The sequence below is a fragment of the Kogia breviceps genome, chromosome 7 (assembly GCF_026419965.1).
Source record: "Kogia breviceps isolate mKogBre1 chromosome 7, mKogBre1 haplotype 1, whole genome shotgun sequence".
In the NCBI taxonomy this organism is placed as follows: Eukaryota; Metazoa; Chordata; class Mammalia; order Artiodactyla; family Physeteridae; genus Kogia; species Kogia breviceps.
Window position 1 is genome coordinate 27,229,668 of NC_081316.1, and position 16,507 is coordinate 27,246,174.

A 16,507-nucleotide genomic window follows, 5' to 3' on the forward strand; every position below is an offset into this window, starting at 1 on the left:
CTGCAACGGGAGAGGCCACAGCAGTGAGAGGCCCGAGTACCGCAAAAAAAAAAAAAAAAAAAAACAGCTAACACTCTATTTAATAGTAAAATATTGAAGGTTTCCCCCCTAAAATTAGGAACAAGGCAAGGATATTTCCTCTCACACTTCAGTTGAACACTGTAATAGAAGCACATAACTAGTGCATTAAAGCAAGAAAAATAAATAAAAGGCATACAGATTACAAAGAATTAAAGCTCTCTTCATTTGCAAATGGAATAATCGTGTTGGTATAAAATTCTAAGGAATCTACAAAAACAGCTACAGGACAACTGACAAGCAAACTACCAACACTGTGGGATACAAGATCAGTATATAAAAATAAACTACCAAAAACATTTCTAAAAACTAGAAATCTAAAGAAAAATGTGTAATACTACACTGAAAGTTCTAAAATATTTCTGAGAAATTAAAGATGACTCAAGTTATGGAGAGATCTAACATATTCATGGATTAGAAGACTCAGTATTGTTAAATATTATTAAATGTCCATTCTGCTAAAATGGATATATATTCAATAGTCACAATTAAAATTCAAGCAGGATTTTTTTAATAGAAATGTATAAGCTGATTCTAAATGTCTATGTACATGTAAGCAATCTAAAATAACCAAAATAAATTTGAAAAGAAAAATAAGATTAGAGAATTTAACTTTATGTGACTTTAAAACTGACTATAAACCTACAGTAATCAAGAAAAATGTATTAGTAAAAGGATAAACAAATATATTCAACAGAATAGGGTCCAAAAATACACCCATCTTGCCAAAACAATCCAATGGAGAGAGGAAAATCTTTTCAATAAATGAGGAACAACTGGATATCCATACTTAGAGAAAAACAAAAACATGACTTCCTATATCACACGATACATAAGAATCAGAGGTCTAAAAGTAAAAGCAAACTATATATCTTCTAGAAGAAAACACAGGAGAATATTTTCATAACCTTATTAGAGAAGACATGGAAAGCAAAAATCATAAAACAAATATTTGATAAATTATATTTCACCAAAACAAAAAACTTCTCATCAAAAAGCACCATTAAGAAAATGAGCTGGCAAGCCATAGGCTACGAGAAAATACATACAATACATACACGAGTTCAAGAATATATTTAATTTTTTAAAATGAGCCTTCACAAAAGAAAATTATACAGATGGCTAAAATCAATTAAAGAAGAGCTTAACATCATTAGCCATCAGAGAAATACAAAATAAAACCACAATGAGATTTCACTATAAACACAGGAGGATTGTGCAGTGGTTCTCAATGAGATACAGAGGTTGGCAATTTTTAGAGCCAGGAGACATTTGCAGTTGTTACTGGCATCTAGAATGCTGCTGAACATCCTATAATGCACTGGACAGCCCCACATAACAGTTACCCTGCCCAAAATGTCAATGGTGGCAAAACTAAAACACCTCTAATAGATTAATTGAAAGAGACTAATAGCATCAAATATTGGGGAAGATGTAGAGCAACTGGAACGCTGATATATTACTAGAGGGTATGCAAAATGGTTCATTCACTTTGCTTGACATTTGACAGACATTACCATATTAAGTGCAAATGGCTTCTTGTCAAATTAAACGCCAAATGGCCTACAAGGCCCTGCAAGATCTAAACCCAGTCTACTTCTCCAACCTCATCTCTCAGTTAACTGAGGCACAAGGATGATACAGTATTAGGAAATTTTTCAAAAAGTCTACTTGATTTTACTGACAGAAATCTTAAAAATCCTGAGACAAAAGAAACCTTAACATCATTTAGCTCAACTTATTACCTAAAGCAGGGATAAATAATACATTCTTGACAGTGAAACATCTACTGTCTCTCACAATAAACACTAAGTTATGGCAAAAATCTCATAGATCTATTTGATAAAAACTAGAGAAACAACTAATGTTATATAAGTAATGGTCCTCTACTCTTTATGTAAACTGAGTTAACTGGAGACCATCATAGTTAGTGTTACTGCCTTAAGAAACCCCACAATATAGGCTGAAAAAATTAATATGGTAGTTTAGAAAGATACTATCTATTTATGAATACCACAACCCATTTCAGAAAAGAATAGAATCAGGTGCAAAACAGTGTTTAACAGGCCTAAGTCAGTATTATTCAATAAAAATATACTGAAAACTATAAATGCAAGCCACATATGCAATGTTTAAAAAGCAGATGAAGTCAATTTTGATAATACATTTACTGTATATGCAAATATATGCACATATATTATGTATAAAATGTGCAAAATGGCCAATATATCCAAAATATTATCACTTCAACGTTTAATCAACATAAAATTTTTATACTATTTTATATTCCTTTTCTGTACTAAGTCTTCAAAATCCAATGTGTGTTTTATACTTACAGCACACCTCATTTTGGACTAGCCAAGTTTCAAGTGCATAATAGCCACATGTAGCTAGTGCCTACTGGATGCTAATGTCGCTTATAACATGACACACTTCAAGGAATTTTACATGGATTACTTCATTTAATCCTCCCTGAGGAGCATACAGGGGAAAATAACTTGTCCAAGTTCTCAAAGTTAGTTAGGAGTAGAATCAGGATTTTAACTTAATCAGCATGACTCAGATCTGGTCCAAAGCACCATGCTATCCCACCCCAAATCAACTTTTTTCTCTTACAATATTACTGAAACTTTCAGTTAACCAAATTAATACTTTGATTCTTGCTTTGGTATTACATTTCCATTTTACGGACACCTAGATTTCCAGTCACATAAAAAACCTGATTTTCCCCCTATGATTTAGAAAGTGAAAGAAAAGACTTACCATTAATATGAGTTTTTGATACTTTTGCTTCAGGTCTGACACACTTGCAGATGGGTCTGCCTCCAGAATGCTGTACCAATCCTTTTTTGGTATCTGCTCAAATGCCATCATCCCTCGAACAAGAAGTGGGCCTTCTCAGATCAACTGAACAGAAATATTAATGACAATTCATTACAGTTTGCGTGTATCTAAGAATTAACTAGGTACAGCTTCCCTAAGTTCTGTAATATTTAATTAAGTCACGATTATAATGCAAACCTGAAGCATATATTTTCATTTAAGACGCCCCAAGAATTTCATATGAGTATACAGACAAGTGTGAAAAACCTGATAAATGTTTCATGATATACGCTTACATCTTAAACTAATGAGTATACAACAGCATAAAAAAAATAGAAATCGATGTGAACCCGAGCGGTGGATGACCCTTTAAGAAAGGTATTTATGCTAGTCTCTTGGTAAAAGCGACACACAGTAAGTACTCACTAAACACACTAGAGTTTAACAAATGTTTACAAAAAGAATAAATATTCTTAAAAAGCAAAACGAAGAATGAAAATGAATTTGGGAGCATTCCCTCTTAATGTCTCCAGTTCACTTCTTTTCTTCCAGATTACCTTTAAAAGAATAACATGCGAAATTGGCAGTCAGCACCGGCAGGTAGAGAGCAACAGTCCCTCGGTTATCGGAGAGGCGCTCAGACCTCGCAAAGAGCTCCTGAACCTGTTCACTGGAGCATACGGCAGCCCTCCAGCAACCGAAAAGACCCCTCTAGGAGCCCCAGAACTAGGAAACCGCTTCCCACAACCATGAACTCAACGAGACATCCGGGTCTTCCTCAAAATTGGGACTCGGAAATCCTCTGCATTCACAGTCGACTCTGAAGCCCAACCACAGGCCGGAACTCTCTCCTGGCTTCACTCGATATCAAACTTACCAAACTTGGTAGAGCCACAGGCGCTCACTCCTCTCCTGCCGTCTGCCAAACCTCGGAATCCGTTTCTGCTTCCGCCGGAAGTCATTGCCCTGACGCGATCACGTTTCTAGCCGAGCCGCAGTGGCTGAGGCACCGATCGGAAGCGCCGCTCAGCCCCGTTGGACGCGGTCGCTATGGTAACCCAGTCGCCGCGTCCACAGAGTTTACCAACCGTAAGTGACCGAGCTTTGGAAAAGGCGTCCTTCGCCTCGTTCTAACTCGCTCTTATCCTGGCTCCCCGAATGTCGCTTCTCTTCTCTCCCTCAGCGAGCACCCCCATCCCTCGGGCTTCCTCCGCCTTCCCCAAAGATTCCTTCTCCCCCAAAGATTCCTCCTCTTACTCTACCCAGCGCCGCTCGCAATTCTTTCGTGGTTGGCAAACGTAGTACTATGGCGGGGGATGGGGAGTGAAGTCGGGGTACTGTTGGGATTGGGTTGAGAAGGATGAGGGGAACTGACTCCTCCCGTCTCCCAAGACTTCCTTTGGAATGTTCTCATTACAAAATTAAGAGAACTAAAACCTATGCTGAGTAGAGTTTTTCAGTTTTAATATTTCTTTCTGGAAGAGACGTTCAACTTAGTTCTTCCTTTTTTTTTTTTTTTTTTTTTGCGGGCCTCTCACTGTTGTGGCCTCTCCCGTTGCGGAGCACAGGCTCCGGACGCGCAGGCGCAGCAGCCATGGCTCACGGGCCCAGCCGCTCCGCGGCATGTGGGACCCTCCCGGACCAGGGCACGAACCCGTGTCCCCTGCATCGGCAGGGGGACTCAGCCACTGCGCCACCAGGGAAGCCCGAAGTTAGTTATTTCTTTTAGATTTTAACAACCAACTTGAAAAATGAAAACTTTTCAAAATCCTTTCACACTCTTAGCAAGTCATCCTGTTCCCATGGTAGCCATACTATCTTTCAAGCTCACAGAAAAAGCAAAATAAAACGCTCGCTTTGAGACTGTTGCTGGGCACTCCAAATGGGCACTTAGTTTTTTTGTTAGCATTTTCCTTCTTCCCTCTCCCTTTCATTTGTTCTGTTGTTCCCTTGTATTATCAAACCTCTGTGCTGCTTACCTTATATTAACTATTCTTTCTTGCACTGTACCTGGAGGTGAAAATTCATCTTAGTTCTCCGCAGCATGATATAAATCTCACTTGGAGATGTTAAGGTAGTTTTGTTGTTGTTACTGCTTAGATTTGCTTTCCTTCTTTTTTTTTTTTTTTTTTTATCTTCTACCAAACCTCCGTTTGAGAAGCCGTCAAGACAAACCCTAAGCACATTGAAGAAGATATTTTGATAGGGTCAATTATTTAATGATGGTATGAACTATAAAGAATAACTGGATGATACAGGAAAGTTTAAAAATCTAAAGAGAAAAGTATAGTTTCGGTTCTTCTTTTGTCATGTTTAAGGGCAGACACAACGAGCATTATACTAAGTCAGGGGATCTGGTTTTCAATCCTGGTTCTAACATACCTTCTGTGTAGCCCTAAGGATACCTTAAACGACAGATTTAAGTGTTCTTCTGAAAGCCTTCCTATACAGTACTATCAGAATGGCACCCACTTGAATTTTTATAGCCCTCAAACTTCCCTTTTCCACTGCATAGTCCTTCTTTGTATAGATAGTTATGCTCAGGCCCTTCAGTTTTTATAGAAAGAGCACTTTATTTTGATTTATGAATCCATTAGTGTATTGTGTTCTCTCTTTTATTCCTTTTTTGAACAAACTTCTGAAAACTCTAATCACAGTACCTCAGTTTTTTCTATTTACATATATATATTTATTTGAATATAGAAAGATACACATTTTTGTCCCCACCAAATCCCAAATGTTCTTTCATTTCATATCAACATACTTTAGTTTGCATCCCTAAAGCATACTTTAATTTGCAACTTTTTCTTTCATCTCCATAAAGTCATTATTCCACCAAAATTATCAATAATTCATTGATGTTATACAAATCCAGTGCTTATTTATATTTCCCTAGTTGTCTCAGAAATGTCTTTTTATGGTTGATTTGCTTGCGTCATGATCCAAAATCTACACATTCTGTCTCTTAAATATCTTTTAAGCTATAGCAGCCCCAATTCTTCACTACTACCTTGTTTTTTATTTCTTTTTCTGCCATTGGCTTATTGAAAAAACAGATCAGTTGTCCTACCATCTGAATTTATACCAGAGTAAACTTGTCTGTTTATTTATACCAGAATAATCTTCTTTAAATACTTTAAACACTTTTTACATAAATCCTTGCTCATTAGTCTTCATTTTTTCATTTTGTAGAGCACTACTGTCCAATGGAAATACAGTGTAAGTTGCAAGTGCAAACCACACGTGATTTTTTTTATGACATCATTGTAGTATAATTGCTTTACAATGTTGGTAGTTTCTGCTGTATAACAAAGTGAATCAGACATATGTATACATATATCCCCATATCCCCTCCCTCTTGCGTCTCCCTCCTACCCTCTCTATCCCACCCCTCTAGGTGGTCACAAACCACTGAGCTGATCTCCCTGTGCTCTGTGGCTGCTTCCCACTAGCTATCTGTTTTACATTGGGTAGTGTATATATGTCCATGCTACTCTCTCACTTCGTCCCAGCTTACGCTTCCCTCCTCGTGTCCTCAAGTCCATTCTTTATGTCTGCGTATTTATTCCTGTCCTGCCCCTAGGTTCATCAGAACCATTTTTTTTTAGATTCCATATATATGTGTTAGCATACAGTATTTGTTTTTCTCCTTCTGACTTACTTCACTCTGTATGACAGTCTCTAGGTCCATCCACCTCACTACAAATAACTCAATTTTGTTTCTTTTTATGGCTGAGTAATATTCCATTGTATATATGTGCCACATCTTCTTTATCCATTCATCTGTCAATGGACACTTAGGTTGCTTCCATGTCCTGGCTATTATAAATAGAGCTGCAATGAACATTGTGGTACATGACTCTTTTTGAATTATGGTCTTCTCAGGGTATATGCCCAGTAGTGGGATTGCTGGGTCGTATGGTAGTTCTATTTTTAGTTTTTTAAGGAACCTCCATACTGTTCTCCATAGTGGCTCTATCAATTTACATTCCCACCAACAAAGCAAGAGTGTTCCCTTTTCACCACACCCTCTCCAGCATTTATTGTTTGTAGATTTTTTGATGATGGCCATTCTGACCAGTGTGAAGTGGTACCTCATTGTAGTTTTGATTTGCATTTCTCTAATGTTTAGTGATGTTGAGTGTCCTTTCATGTGTTTGTTGGCAATCTGTATATCTTCTTTGGAGAAATGTCTATTTAGGTCTTCTGTCCATTTTTGGATTGGGTTGTTTGTTTTTTTGATATTGAGCTGCTTGTATATTTTGGAGAGTAATCCTTTGTCAGTTGCTTCATTTGCAAATATTTTCTCCCATTCTGAGGGTTGTCTTTTCATCTTGTTTATGGTTTCCTTTGCTGTGCAAAAGCTTTTAAGTTTCATTAGGTCCCATTTTTTTATTTTTGTTTTTATTTCCATTACTCTAAGAGGTGGGTCAAAAAGGATCTTAATGTGATTTATGTCATAGAGTGTTCTGCCTGTGTTTTCCTCTAAGAGTTTTATAGTGTCTGGGCTTACATTTAATCCATTTCACACATGTGATTTTAAATTTCCCAGTAGCTACATTAGGAAAATAAAAAGAAACAAGTGAAATGGATTTTAATGATTTATTTATTTAACCCAGTATATCCAGAGTATGATCATTTCAAAATGTAATCAGTATAAAAATTATTAATGAAATATTTTACATTCTTTTTTCATACTGAAGTCTTCAAAAGCCAGTGTGTATTTTACCTGTACAGCTCACTTCAATTTGGACTAGCTATGTTTCAAGTGCTAATAGCCACATCTAACTAGTGACTATCAAACAGGGCAGGTCTAGAGGATAAAGTCTTCCCTCCTTAAGCCAATATTCCTCCCCAATATGATCCTACTTTTCCAGTCTCATCACCTATTACACCTATGTACATGAAACAGTTAAACAATTTGGATATTTTCTTGGTACTTCATAATTTTGTTCAGATGGTTTGATGGTTCCTCTTGCTTATAACACCATAGCTCTCTTCTCCTCCTTTAAGACCTATCTGTTCCATCAAGTCTTTTATGGTGGCCCAGTCCTTAGAAATTACTTCCTCCTCTCAACTTTCATGGCAGTCCTGGGTGTACTCCACATTTGTACTCATCCTAAACCACAGTGTATTGTTACACACTTTCAGATGTATGTTCTAATTTCCAAATCGGATTGTAAACTCTCTGAGGGCAGGAACACCTCTCAGAGAAACTAAGCATCTGCTTTGCTGCCACATTCTCTGGAATTCTAATGATGTGTGTCTACAGTAGTTTTGTTTCTCACTATTTTAAGAAGGTAATTTATTCATTTTATGTAAAACAAATATAGCATAAATATAAACTGTGTTAGCATAATGGCTATGAGCATGAACTCTGGGGTCAGACTGCATAGGTTTGAATCCAGATTCTGCCTTGTACTGGTTAAATGAACACTTTAAGTTAATTAATCTCTGTGCCTTAGTTTCTTCCTCTATAAAATAGAGATCATAATAGTATCTCCTTCATAGGTTTGTTGTGAGGATTAAATGAGTTAATAGTGTCTGCAAGTAAGTACTCAGTAAAGATTAGGTATTGTTATTATTAATAATGAAATATTTGTTGCTCAGTTTTGATATATTAGAACATTAAGAATTCATAACAGTATTTTAGGAGTTTCCAAACAGAGCAAATGAAAGCTGCAAACTATTGAATTGGAAAAATGAAACCAAACCCAAATGTTTGTTGAACTGTAGTTTGCCAGATGCATTAGAAGCATGGGCAGAAACCTCTTAATTCCTGTGTCATCAGCGTCTAACATAAGCAAAGAAGGCATACATTAACTATTTGATTTCAAGGTGATTTATCAAGTACTATATCTAGAGTTAGATATAGATGTAGATATAAATATAGTTATATAGATATAGCAGAGGTTTGAGACCATTTGTTGTAGTGATAGCAATCACATTCTTATTCAATTTATCACTTTAGTACTTGCCTACACATAAACTTACTAATGTCCACCGTACATTAACAAATTCTTACCTTGATATCATATTAGTAAATTGTGCTTCTTATTGATGGATATTTGCCATATATACAGCATACTTCTGTTAAGTATTTCTTAGCCTAGGATTATACTGATATTTACTTAGCTCTTTCTACTGGTTTCATTACCAACTCTTCTTTAATTTCCTTGATCTTATTATCTCTGAATTTTTAGGATTTTTATACCAGTGAACTAAGCTATATTTATTTTTAAGTACCACAGAATATTATGGTTATACACTGAAATTAGATGATTGCCCCTAGAGCAACTTAGAGTCTATTGGCTAGTGATGTGATTAAAAAAAAAAAAAAAAACAAAAACACATTGACATAGTACATATATAGCCTTCATTCACTTATTCATTCACTCAACAAATATTTATTGTCTACTAGGTGTCCCACGCTGTTACAAGAAACACAAGACAGAGTTGGCTGTAGCCCTCTCAAAATCTTAAAGTTTATCTGGGTAGACAGACAAGCAACTGAAATAACTGTGCCAAGTGCTATGCCAGAGGAAATACAGGTTATTTAATTGCCACAGTTAATAACTTGCAGTTACGCGAATAGAATAAGGCAGATTACTTGAATGATTGAAATCCTTGAATCAAAATGAGGCTAATCCAGGAAGATACATGGAAGTGCTAAATTTTCAATAATGCTGTGACAGAGAGGAGAGATGAATGAGTAGAATTAGAGAAATTTCCTTTTTTTTCTTTTTTCTTCTTTTTTGGCCAGTTATCTTAAAGGTTTAGACAGTATTGAGAATCAGCTCTAATGAACAATCCTATCTCATCTTTCGGAAGTGGTTTTTCATTTTTGCATTTTTTCCTTTCTCTGATTGTCTTCACTTTATCCATTCTCTCTTTTGTCTTTCAGCAGTAATCATCAGTGAACATTCATTGAGTTTAAGCAAGGCAGTGCACTAAGCAGGGGAGACAAAGAGGTAAATCCTATTCCCTGTCGCCACACCTGTTGCTGTGTTTTTCTTGTGTGCTTAACTTTAGTTGTGTCAGTGTTCTTTCAAGCTGGTTTTGGACTTCTTAAAAGTCTTTATCTTATCTGAAATTTTTGTGTCTGTATTCCTAGCTTCTTCACATCTGATGTTTTAATCGTTCTATGAACCTATTAAAGACACTGAATATAATCCATCTTCTGTTTCTCTTTAGTAATCATAATCAATAACAACTTATTATTTCCCCATTCACTTCTTTACCCCTTTCTCATTGTCTGATGACCACTCTGAAACCTTGTAATGATCTCTTCAAACCATGCAGTGATATGCATTTATATGCTCTATTTTTTTAAAGCATCCCCTCTTGTACATTTTAGTTTTTTAAACCTGAACTTTTTAAAGTTTATTTTATTTTTGTCTGTAATTGACTCACAGAAGAAAGGTTAATTTGAATGATCAAGGGGTGTTAATTTGTGGGTTAAAATGTGTTAAACAGTTGATATGAAGTCTGTTTAAGTCAATTAGAGAGTGTAATGAACCTGTTTCTGGAGTGTTAAGGAACCTTTTGAAGTCAACTTGGAATTCACTCCTGTGTATCAACCAAGGCACCTGGCTAAACATGCCATTGCACTTAGGTTTTTAAATTTGTTTATATTCCAATAGATACAAATCGGTCTACATACTTTAAAAAAGTTTGACTATTAAGATTCTTACATTTTGCTATAGGAAATAAATTCATGATTTAATTCATTAGCAAAGTGAAAAACATAATTAGTAACACTGTTATCTTTGTTACTCTCATATTTTTTTCTAAAATAAAGTGCAACTGAACTCTGTAACCAACAAAACATTTCTGCTTTTTTTGTTTGTTTTTAAAACTAGATTAGTGTCATTGAATTTTTTTTAATACTAAGTACCTCATATAGAAAGGGACCATAAAAAGACATGTAAAATTTGGTATACTCATTTAAAGAAATTATTTGTTTTCCTCTCCAAAATTATTTGAAGTAATATTATGAAACATTTTAGTGTTGGCAATATCTTTAAAATTTTCAAAATAGTTAATGTTATTATGCAGAGTTTAATGTTATTATGCTCAATTTCAATAGTCGAATATAATTTTTGTATAATGATAGGTATATTTAAGATGAGTGAAGCATTGCAACTTCAACAGTTCAGATCCACAGAGATATGAGGGTAGAAATCAAATTTTAGAATACATTCTTCCCTTAGCATCAGGGTTACTATGGTACTGTTTTTTATTACTTGTGTCAGTTTACTAGTAATAAATATATATTCAGCATTTCAGCTTCTTCTTGCAACCATTCAGTTTAATTATTTAGAGAGTGAAGAAAAACAACTCTTACATGCTAAAGGGATTTCTGCAATGACAGATTAGATGCCAAAATAATGAAACCACACAACGTAAAAAATATGCTGAAGAATAGATGTTTTCTGATGAATTTCCACAAAAATATATTTTAAAAATATTTTAAGCAACTCATAATATTACTTTTTAATCTACTGTAGAAGCACTATGAGTATAGTGTTTTGTAGCTCATTAGCTATTTCTTTAATGAGTTTTTTTGTGTGATAGTTAAAGTAACAGACAAATGACAGATTGTTTGCCTTTAATGATTTCCCTGTTTCAAGCCCATTACAAAGCAATTAGAAATCTGACAGCATTTTCACTCTGCATTACTGATCATCTAAAGTGATGAGGAATGAGAGGTGATGAATATTAATTGTATATTTTCATATGATTATCATAAATTATTACCTTGTCTGATGTGCTGCAGGTGAAGTGGGAGCATAAGAGAAAGACAGATACATTAATTTGAAAGACTATATGACTTTTTAAAATCTTTGTAGTGTAAATTCTGATCTGCAGTATTAGTCTCTATGAATATGAAATTAATTCTTTTTAACTTCTAGCTATATTTGGGGTAACTTAAATAACTTATTTCAGTGCAAGAAAAGGAAAAATTATTTCATAGTATAATGTACATATATGTATTTAAGTTCAGAATTTTAAGAATCTAATTTAGAAAATGAGATAGTGAATTTTGTTGATATACATATACACAATATTCAGATATATCATTACAGAGGAGAAAGATATACTTAGAAATAGATCTTATGTTAGTGTTAGGTTAAAGTCAGGTAATCCTGCAAAAGAGGAAGCAAGATAAGAAAGTGTAACCAGATGTAAAAGATTTTTCTGGGTCCTCTGTAACAGTTCTTTTAGTCTTAGTCCACTGTATATCCTGTTTCCCCAGTTTCTTGCCTCAGGTAGATGAGCCTAAGCCTGTCACTAGGACTCAAGTGCTGTTGTTACTTGGTTCTCAGCCCTGAAAAAGTAGCAAAGGTTGGTCCAGAAACTAGATAATTGTCTTTGGTACAGGAAGGATTGGAAACCTTAAAGCATTTGAGATGATTAGAAATGTATTTGGATCAATTTTACCAAAGTAAATTAATTTATATTTTGATATCTCTCTAATTATAGGTATTAGTTGATAATCAGTAAATACTGAATTGAGTTGAATTTCACTACAGTAATGAAGCCATGTCTTGCTTCAGTCTTGTCTTTTGGACCTTTTTGCTGTGGTTTGCTATGTGGCATACCATCCCTCAGAGAGGCATGCCATCCTGGATCCATCTTTATTTATGAAGGTCATAGTCCATATGATAATATGATTATAAATCAATAAAAATGGACTTTTTGCATGCTTCTTAGAAATCATTCTCCTTACTTTATATTCAACTCCTCAACTCCTTTTTGCTGATATTCTTTATCTTCTCTTAGTCCAGACTTTAAGTTGATCCTTTGTACAACCCAATTCTCCTTTTCCACTTCTAACATACTACCAACCAACATACTTACTTGACTTTTGGCTAAAGTCCCCACTTCTTCCTTTAGAGGAATTGGTTTAGAAATTTTACATATTTTTGCTGTGACAGAGAATAGCTACCCATACCTGAGTTTATAGTAAACTAGGCTGTCAAACCATGGCATTGTTAGCAAATCAACAGCTGAGGAAACAAACAGTCCTAAATCGTAAATTGTTAAATTGTAAATACCTGCTTACTTGCCCTCATTTCCTTCTGGGTTCCTCAGTACAAGTAATGTCCTTTTAAGCTTGGGAACGTCTCCAATTGATTGTTTCCGAAGTATTTAGGCTTAGAAAGATAGTTAAGATAAAACAATTCGGTGACCAAATTTGTTTCTTTCTAAGGTATTTATATTATTACTTTAAATAGTAACAGAGGTTGGGAAAATAGGGATGTTAATTACATAATGAGAACAACACTTACCCTGGTCCAATAAGCAGCTCAATTTAAGATAATGTTGGCTCTTGTCTGATTAGATTCTTGTCTAATACAAACCAAGTGTTTGACTTTCTTCCCAGCTGGGACCTCTTTCCTCCATAGTTGTGCTTCTAACCCGCCTGTGTACTTAGCCAGCTGGTCACATGACACAGAGACCTGCTTGAAAACTAGGCTCATTTCTCCACTCCATACGCTTCTTTATTTACACTGTCTCCCTTTTCTAACCAAACAGCAGCTATTCTTTACACTTTTCAAGTTTCAAGTGTTTTTACTTATATTTAAACACCACTCCACTCTGGACTTCCCTGGTGGCGCAGTGGTTGAAAGTCCGCCTGCCAATGCAGGGGACACGGGTTCGTGCCCCGGTCCAGGAAGATCCCACAAGCCGCGGAGTGGCCAGGCCCGTGAGCCATGGCTGCTGAGCCTGCGCGTCTGGAGCCTGTGCTCCGCAATGGGAGAGGCCACAACAGTGAGAGGCCCGCGTACCGCAAAAACAACAACAACAAAAACACCACTCTTGTTACTCATCATTTACTCTAGTCATAGAGGGTCCTTTTAAGTCATTCAGAAAGCATTCCCTTTTTCCCTCTCAAAATTCCTACCTAAAATGGGTTTATGTCTTCTACCAGTACAGTACCACTTAACTGAAGCAGCAAGTCATTTAAAATCCCTAGGGAAAAGAAAGGTCAACAAGTTGGAAAGAGACTTAAGGAAAAAATTTCTTATTAATTTCAGAGATGTCAGGGATCTGATATGATAGAGCTAAAACATAAATGAGTCTAAGATTCCTGACTAGTCATTAGTAAAGACATTGACTCAGTTCTGTAACAGGCCCTCAAGAGAGAGGAGATATGTCAACATCCATTGGCTTAGAGTTGAAGACAGTTTTTGAATTATTTTATTCCTAAACCATTTTCCCCTACACTAGATTGGAAAATAGAATTAAAAAGCTTACAATACTTAAATAGATTACACTGTTAACTTCTTACTTTATAATATGATCTGTCATTCTATCAGAAAAAGATACTAAGTTCATCTGGCATATTTGGCTTTTCAGATACTGTGTTGGTTGTTTTCCAATATTTTATGCCCTTCTAGGTGTTACTAATTGATTGTTTAATTTGTTACTGAATGTTTCCAGGTTAAACTAAGCTGTCTAATTACCAAAATCATTTCCCCTTGTTTTAAAGATCAGTATGATTTCCCTTTTCCAGTCTCCGGGGACATTTTCCCATCCCTTTAAGATGGTGAAAGCAAAAGGAAATAGTTAAAAGTATTGAGAGGGAAGAGGAATAAAAAGATGATATTCTTTCTTTCCTTTGCAGTAGTCACATCATCCATGTGACTTATTCTGATAGTCATAAATATTTGAGTAATATTTTAATTCATTCTTTGAACTTAAAGTTTAAATTTACTATCTCCCCAGGAAACAAATCGATTTCTCTTTAATAAAAGTAAATTAGATCATGCATATGTGTGATAAGGAAGTTACTCTTGCAGATTAGTTCAGTCAGTCCTTAACCATTATAGTATATGGTTTCGTTATCAAGGAATTAGCACAAGGTGAGCCCCAGAGTACACTGTTCTATCACCTCATATTTGGCACCCTGCCTAGAAGGTGATCTTTTAAAATTTTTAAGTTCTCCTAGAGAATGGTACATAATAGTTGTTATTGAAACAAATTGGAAGTACAAATTTATGTAATCAGATTTGAAGGATTTGTTTCCCACTAGTAGTTGAGCAGCTTTCCTGTTTTGGTTGGTTTAAGAATACCTTTCAGTAAGTACATTTCAAACTTCACATCATAGCTGATAGAAACACTTCTATCTCTCCTGCTCTAGAAAATGTATCCAAATCCCTCTTAAACTTGAAGTATAAAATTCAGAACACTGTATCAGTATACTTCCGTTTCTTCTAGGGTACCTGTAAACCAGAGATTGTATTTTAACAAAGGGAAAGGAGAAGGAAAAGAATTCCTTAAACTCCAGTTTAGCACACTGGCACAAAGATTTTCAGATCATTTATTCAAGTAGTTAGCTCAAGGGTTAGCATTAACTTTGGGGGCTTCTTTGTGATCAACAGGGCTTTCAGTTTTCCATGGTCAAGTGCTCCATTTAATGCATGTGAATAATAAACTTAAGCAAAGTAAAAGGGAATTTCATGCTTGGGAGGTAAAGTTTATGCAATTTTACCCTTACCTAAAGAACTGACCATTAAAGTAATATAGAAGGAAAAGAGTTTTTTTCCTGCCTTCATTTTGGAAATTTGATTTAAAAACCTTAAGATTTCCCATATAGCATTTAAAAACTTTTTGAGCCTACTCCATTGCTATGTGATAACCTTTTATTTCTAAAGAAGTGTTTCTCTAAATGGGGAGCTAAAGCAAGAGTTGAATTTTTTTACCTATAAAATATGCATAGTTATGAAAAAAGTATATACATTTGAAAAATTGCATGTATTTTTATGCTCCTATTTACTTGTTACTATGGCAACCACCACACTGCCTAGTGTTTATGTTGTCTATGATTCAGAGCACCTTTTCAAAAAAATAAATATGCCAGAACCATGTATTGGTTTACTTTGGTGTTTAGAAAAATGTTTATTCTAATGCATATTTTTGAAGAAAAATAGCAATAAATAATGTAAACTTCAGCCAAGCTTAAATAGTACCTTCTCCTGTAGTATGTTTTTAAAATCGAAGCAATTACATTTTTTCTTTTCCTTGTTATGAAAATCAGAATAAAGAACATAAATAATGAATGTTCAAAACTTATGAGTTAATCTTGAAGGGTAGTCTCTTTTTTCTTATTTTTATGACTTAATATTTTGATTCATAACAAATTTCTGAAAATATAAAACATGAACACTTAGATAAAATGCTTAATGCTAGCTACGTAAATCAGAAAATATAAATAGTTGATCACAGATTTCTGATCACAGATGGTTCTTTAATATCTATGAATAAAAGATTTATATTTTGTATTTGAAATGAAAGGAATGGTTGCTATTATTTTTCTTACTTTAATTATTTAAATTGTTTTTTGACATGTGTGATACATAAGTATAATTTCTTAGTGTTAAACATCAGAATGGAAATTATGAAGCATAAAATGAGACATGTTTCATGTCACGTATTACCTGTTAAGAAAAACTGCAATACAACATTTAAGTACAACAGAATAGTGAGCATATTGTCTCTGATACTTGTAAACAGGATGGATCTGCAGTTTCACAGTTTATGTTGACAGTATCTTTGTGGGAAATGTAATTATCAAATGAATTATAACATGTCCTAG

The 16,507-nt window shown here is 34.8% G+C and overlaps 2 protein-coding genes across 5 annotated transcripts in view; one reads left to right on the top strand and one right to left on the bottom strand.

The window, feature by feature from the left end:
* Positions 1–3,863, bottom strand: part of DNAJC24 (DnaJ heat shock protein family (Hsp40) member C24) — a 75,437-nt gene extending 71,574 nt beyond the window's left edge. For 2 of the 4 annotated variants that reach the window (XM_059070392.2, XM_059070391.2), the window contains exons 1-2: positions 3,779–3,863; positions 2,842–2,985 (exon numbers count right to left, since the gene is read on the bottom strand). In XM_059070392.2, the coding sequence (XP_058926375.1) occupies positions 2,842–2,952 (111 nt within the window). In that variant the 5' untranslated portion in view covers positions 2,953–2,985; positions 3,779–3,863. Of the gene's footprint in view, positions 1–2,841; positions 2,986–3,458 lie in introns of all 4 variants that reach the window. The other 2 variants (XM_067038065.1, XM_067038064.1) reach the window with 1 other exon arrangement.
* Positions 3,864–3,866: 3 nt separating this feature from the next.
* The window catches only part of DCDC1 (doublecortin domain containing 1), a 458,528-nt gene continuing 445,887 nt past the window's right edge, over positions 3,867–16,507 (top strand). Inside the window, 2 exon segments of the mRNA XM_067038066.1 lie at positions 3,867–3,990; positions 9,806–9,872. The gene's annotated coding sequence lies outside the window, so the exon portion shown is untranslated.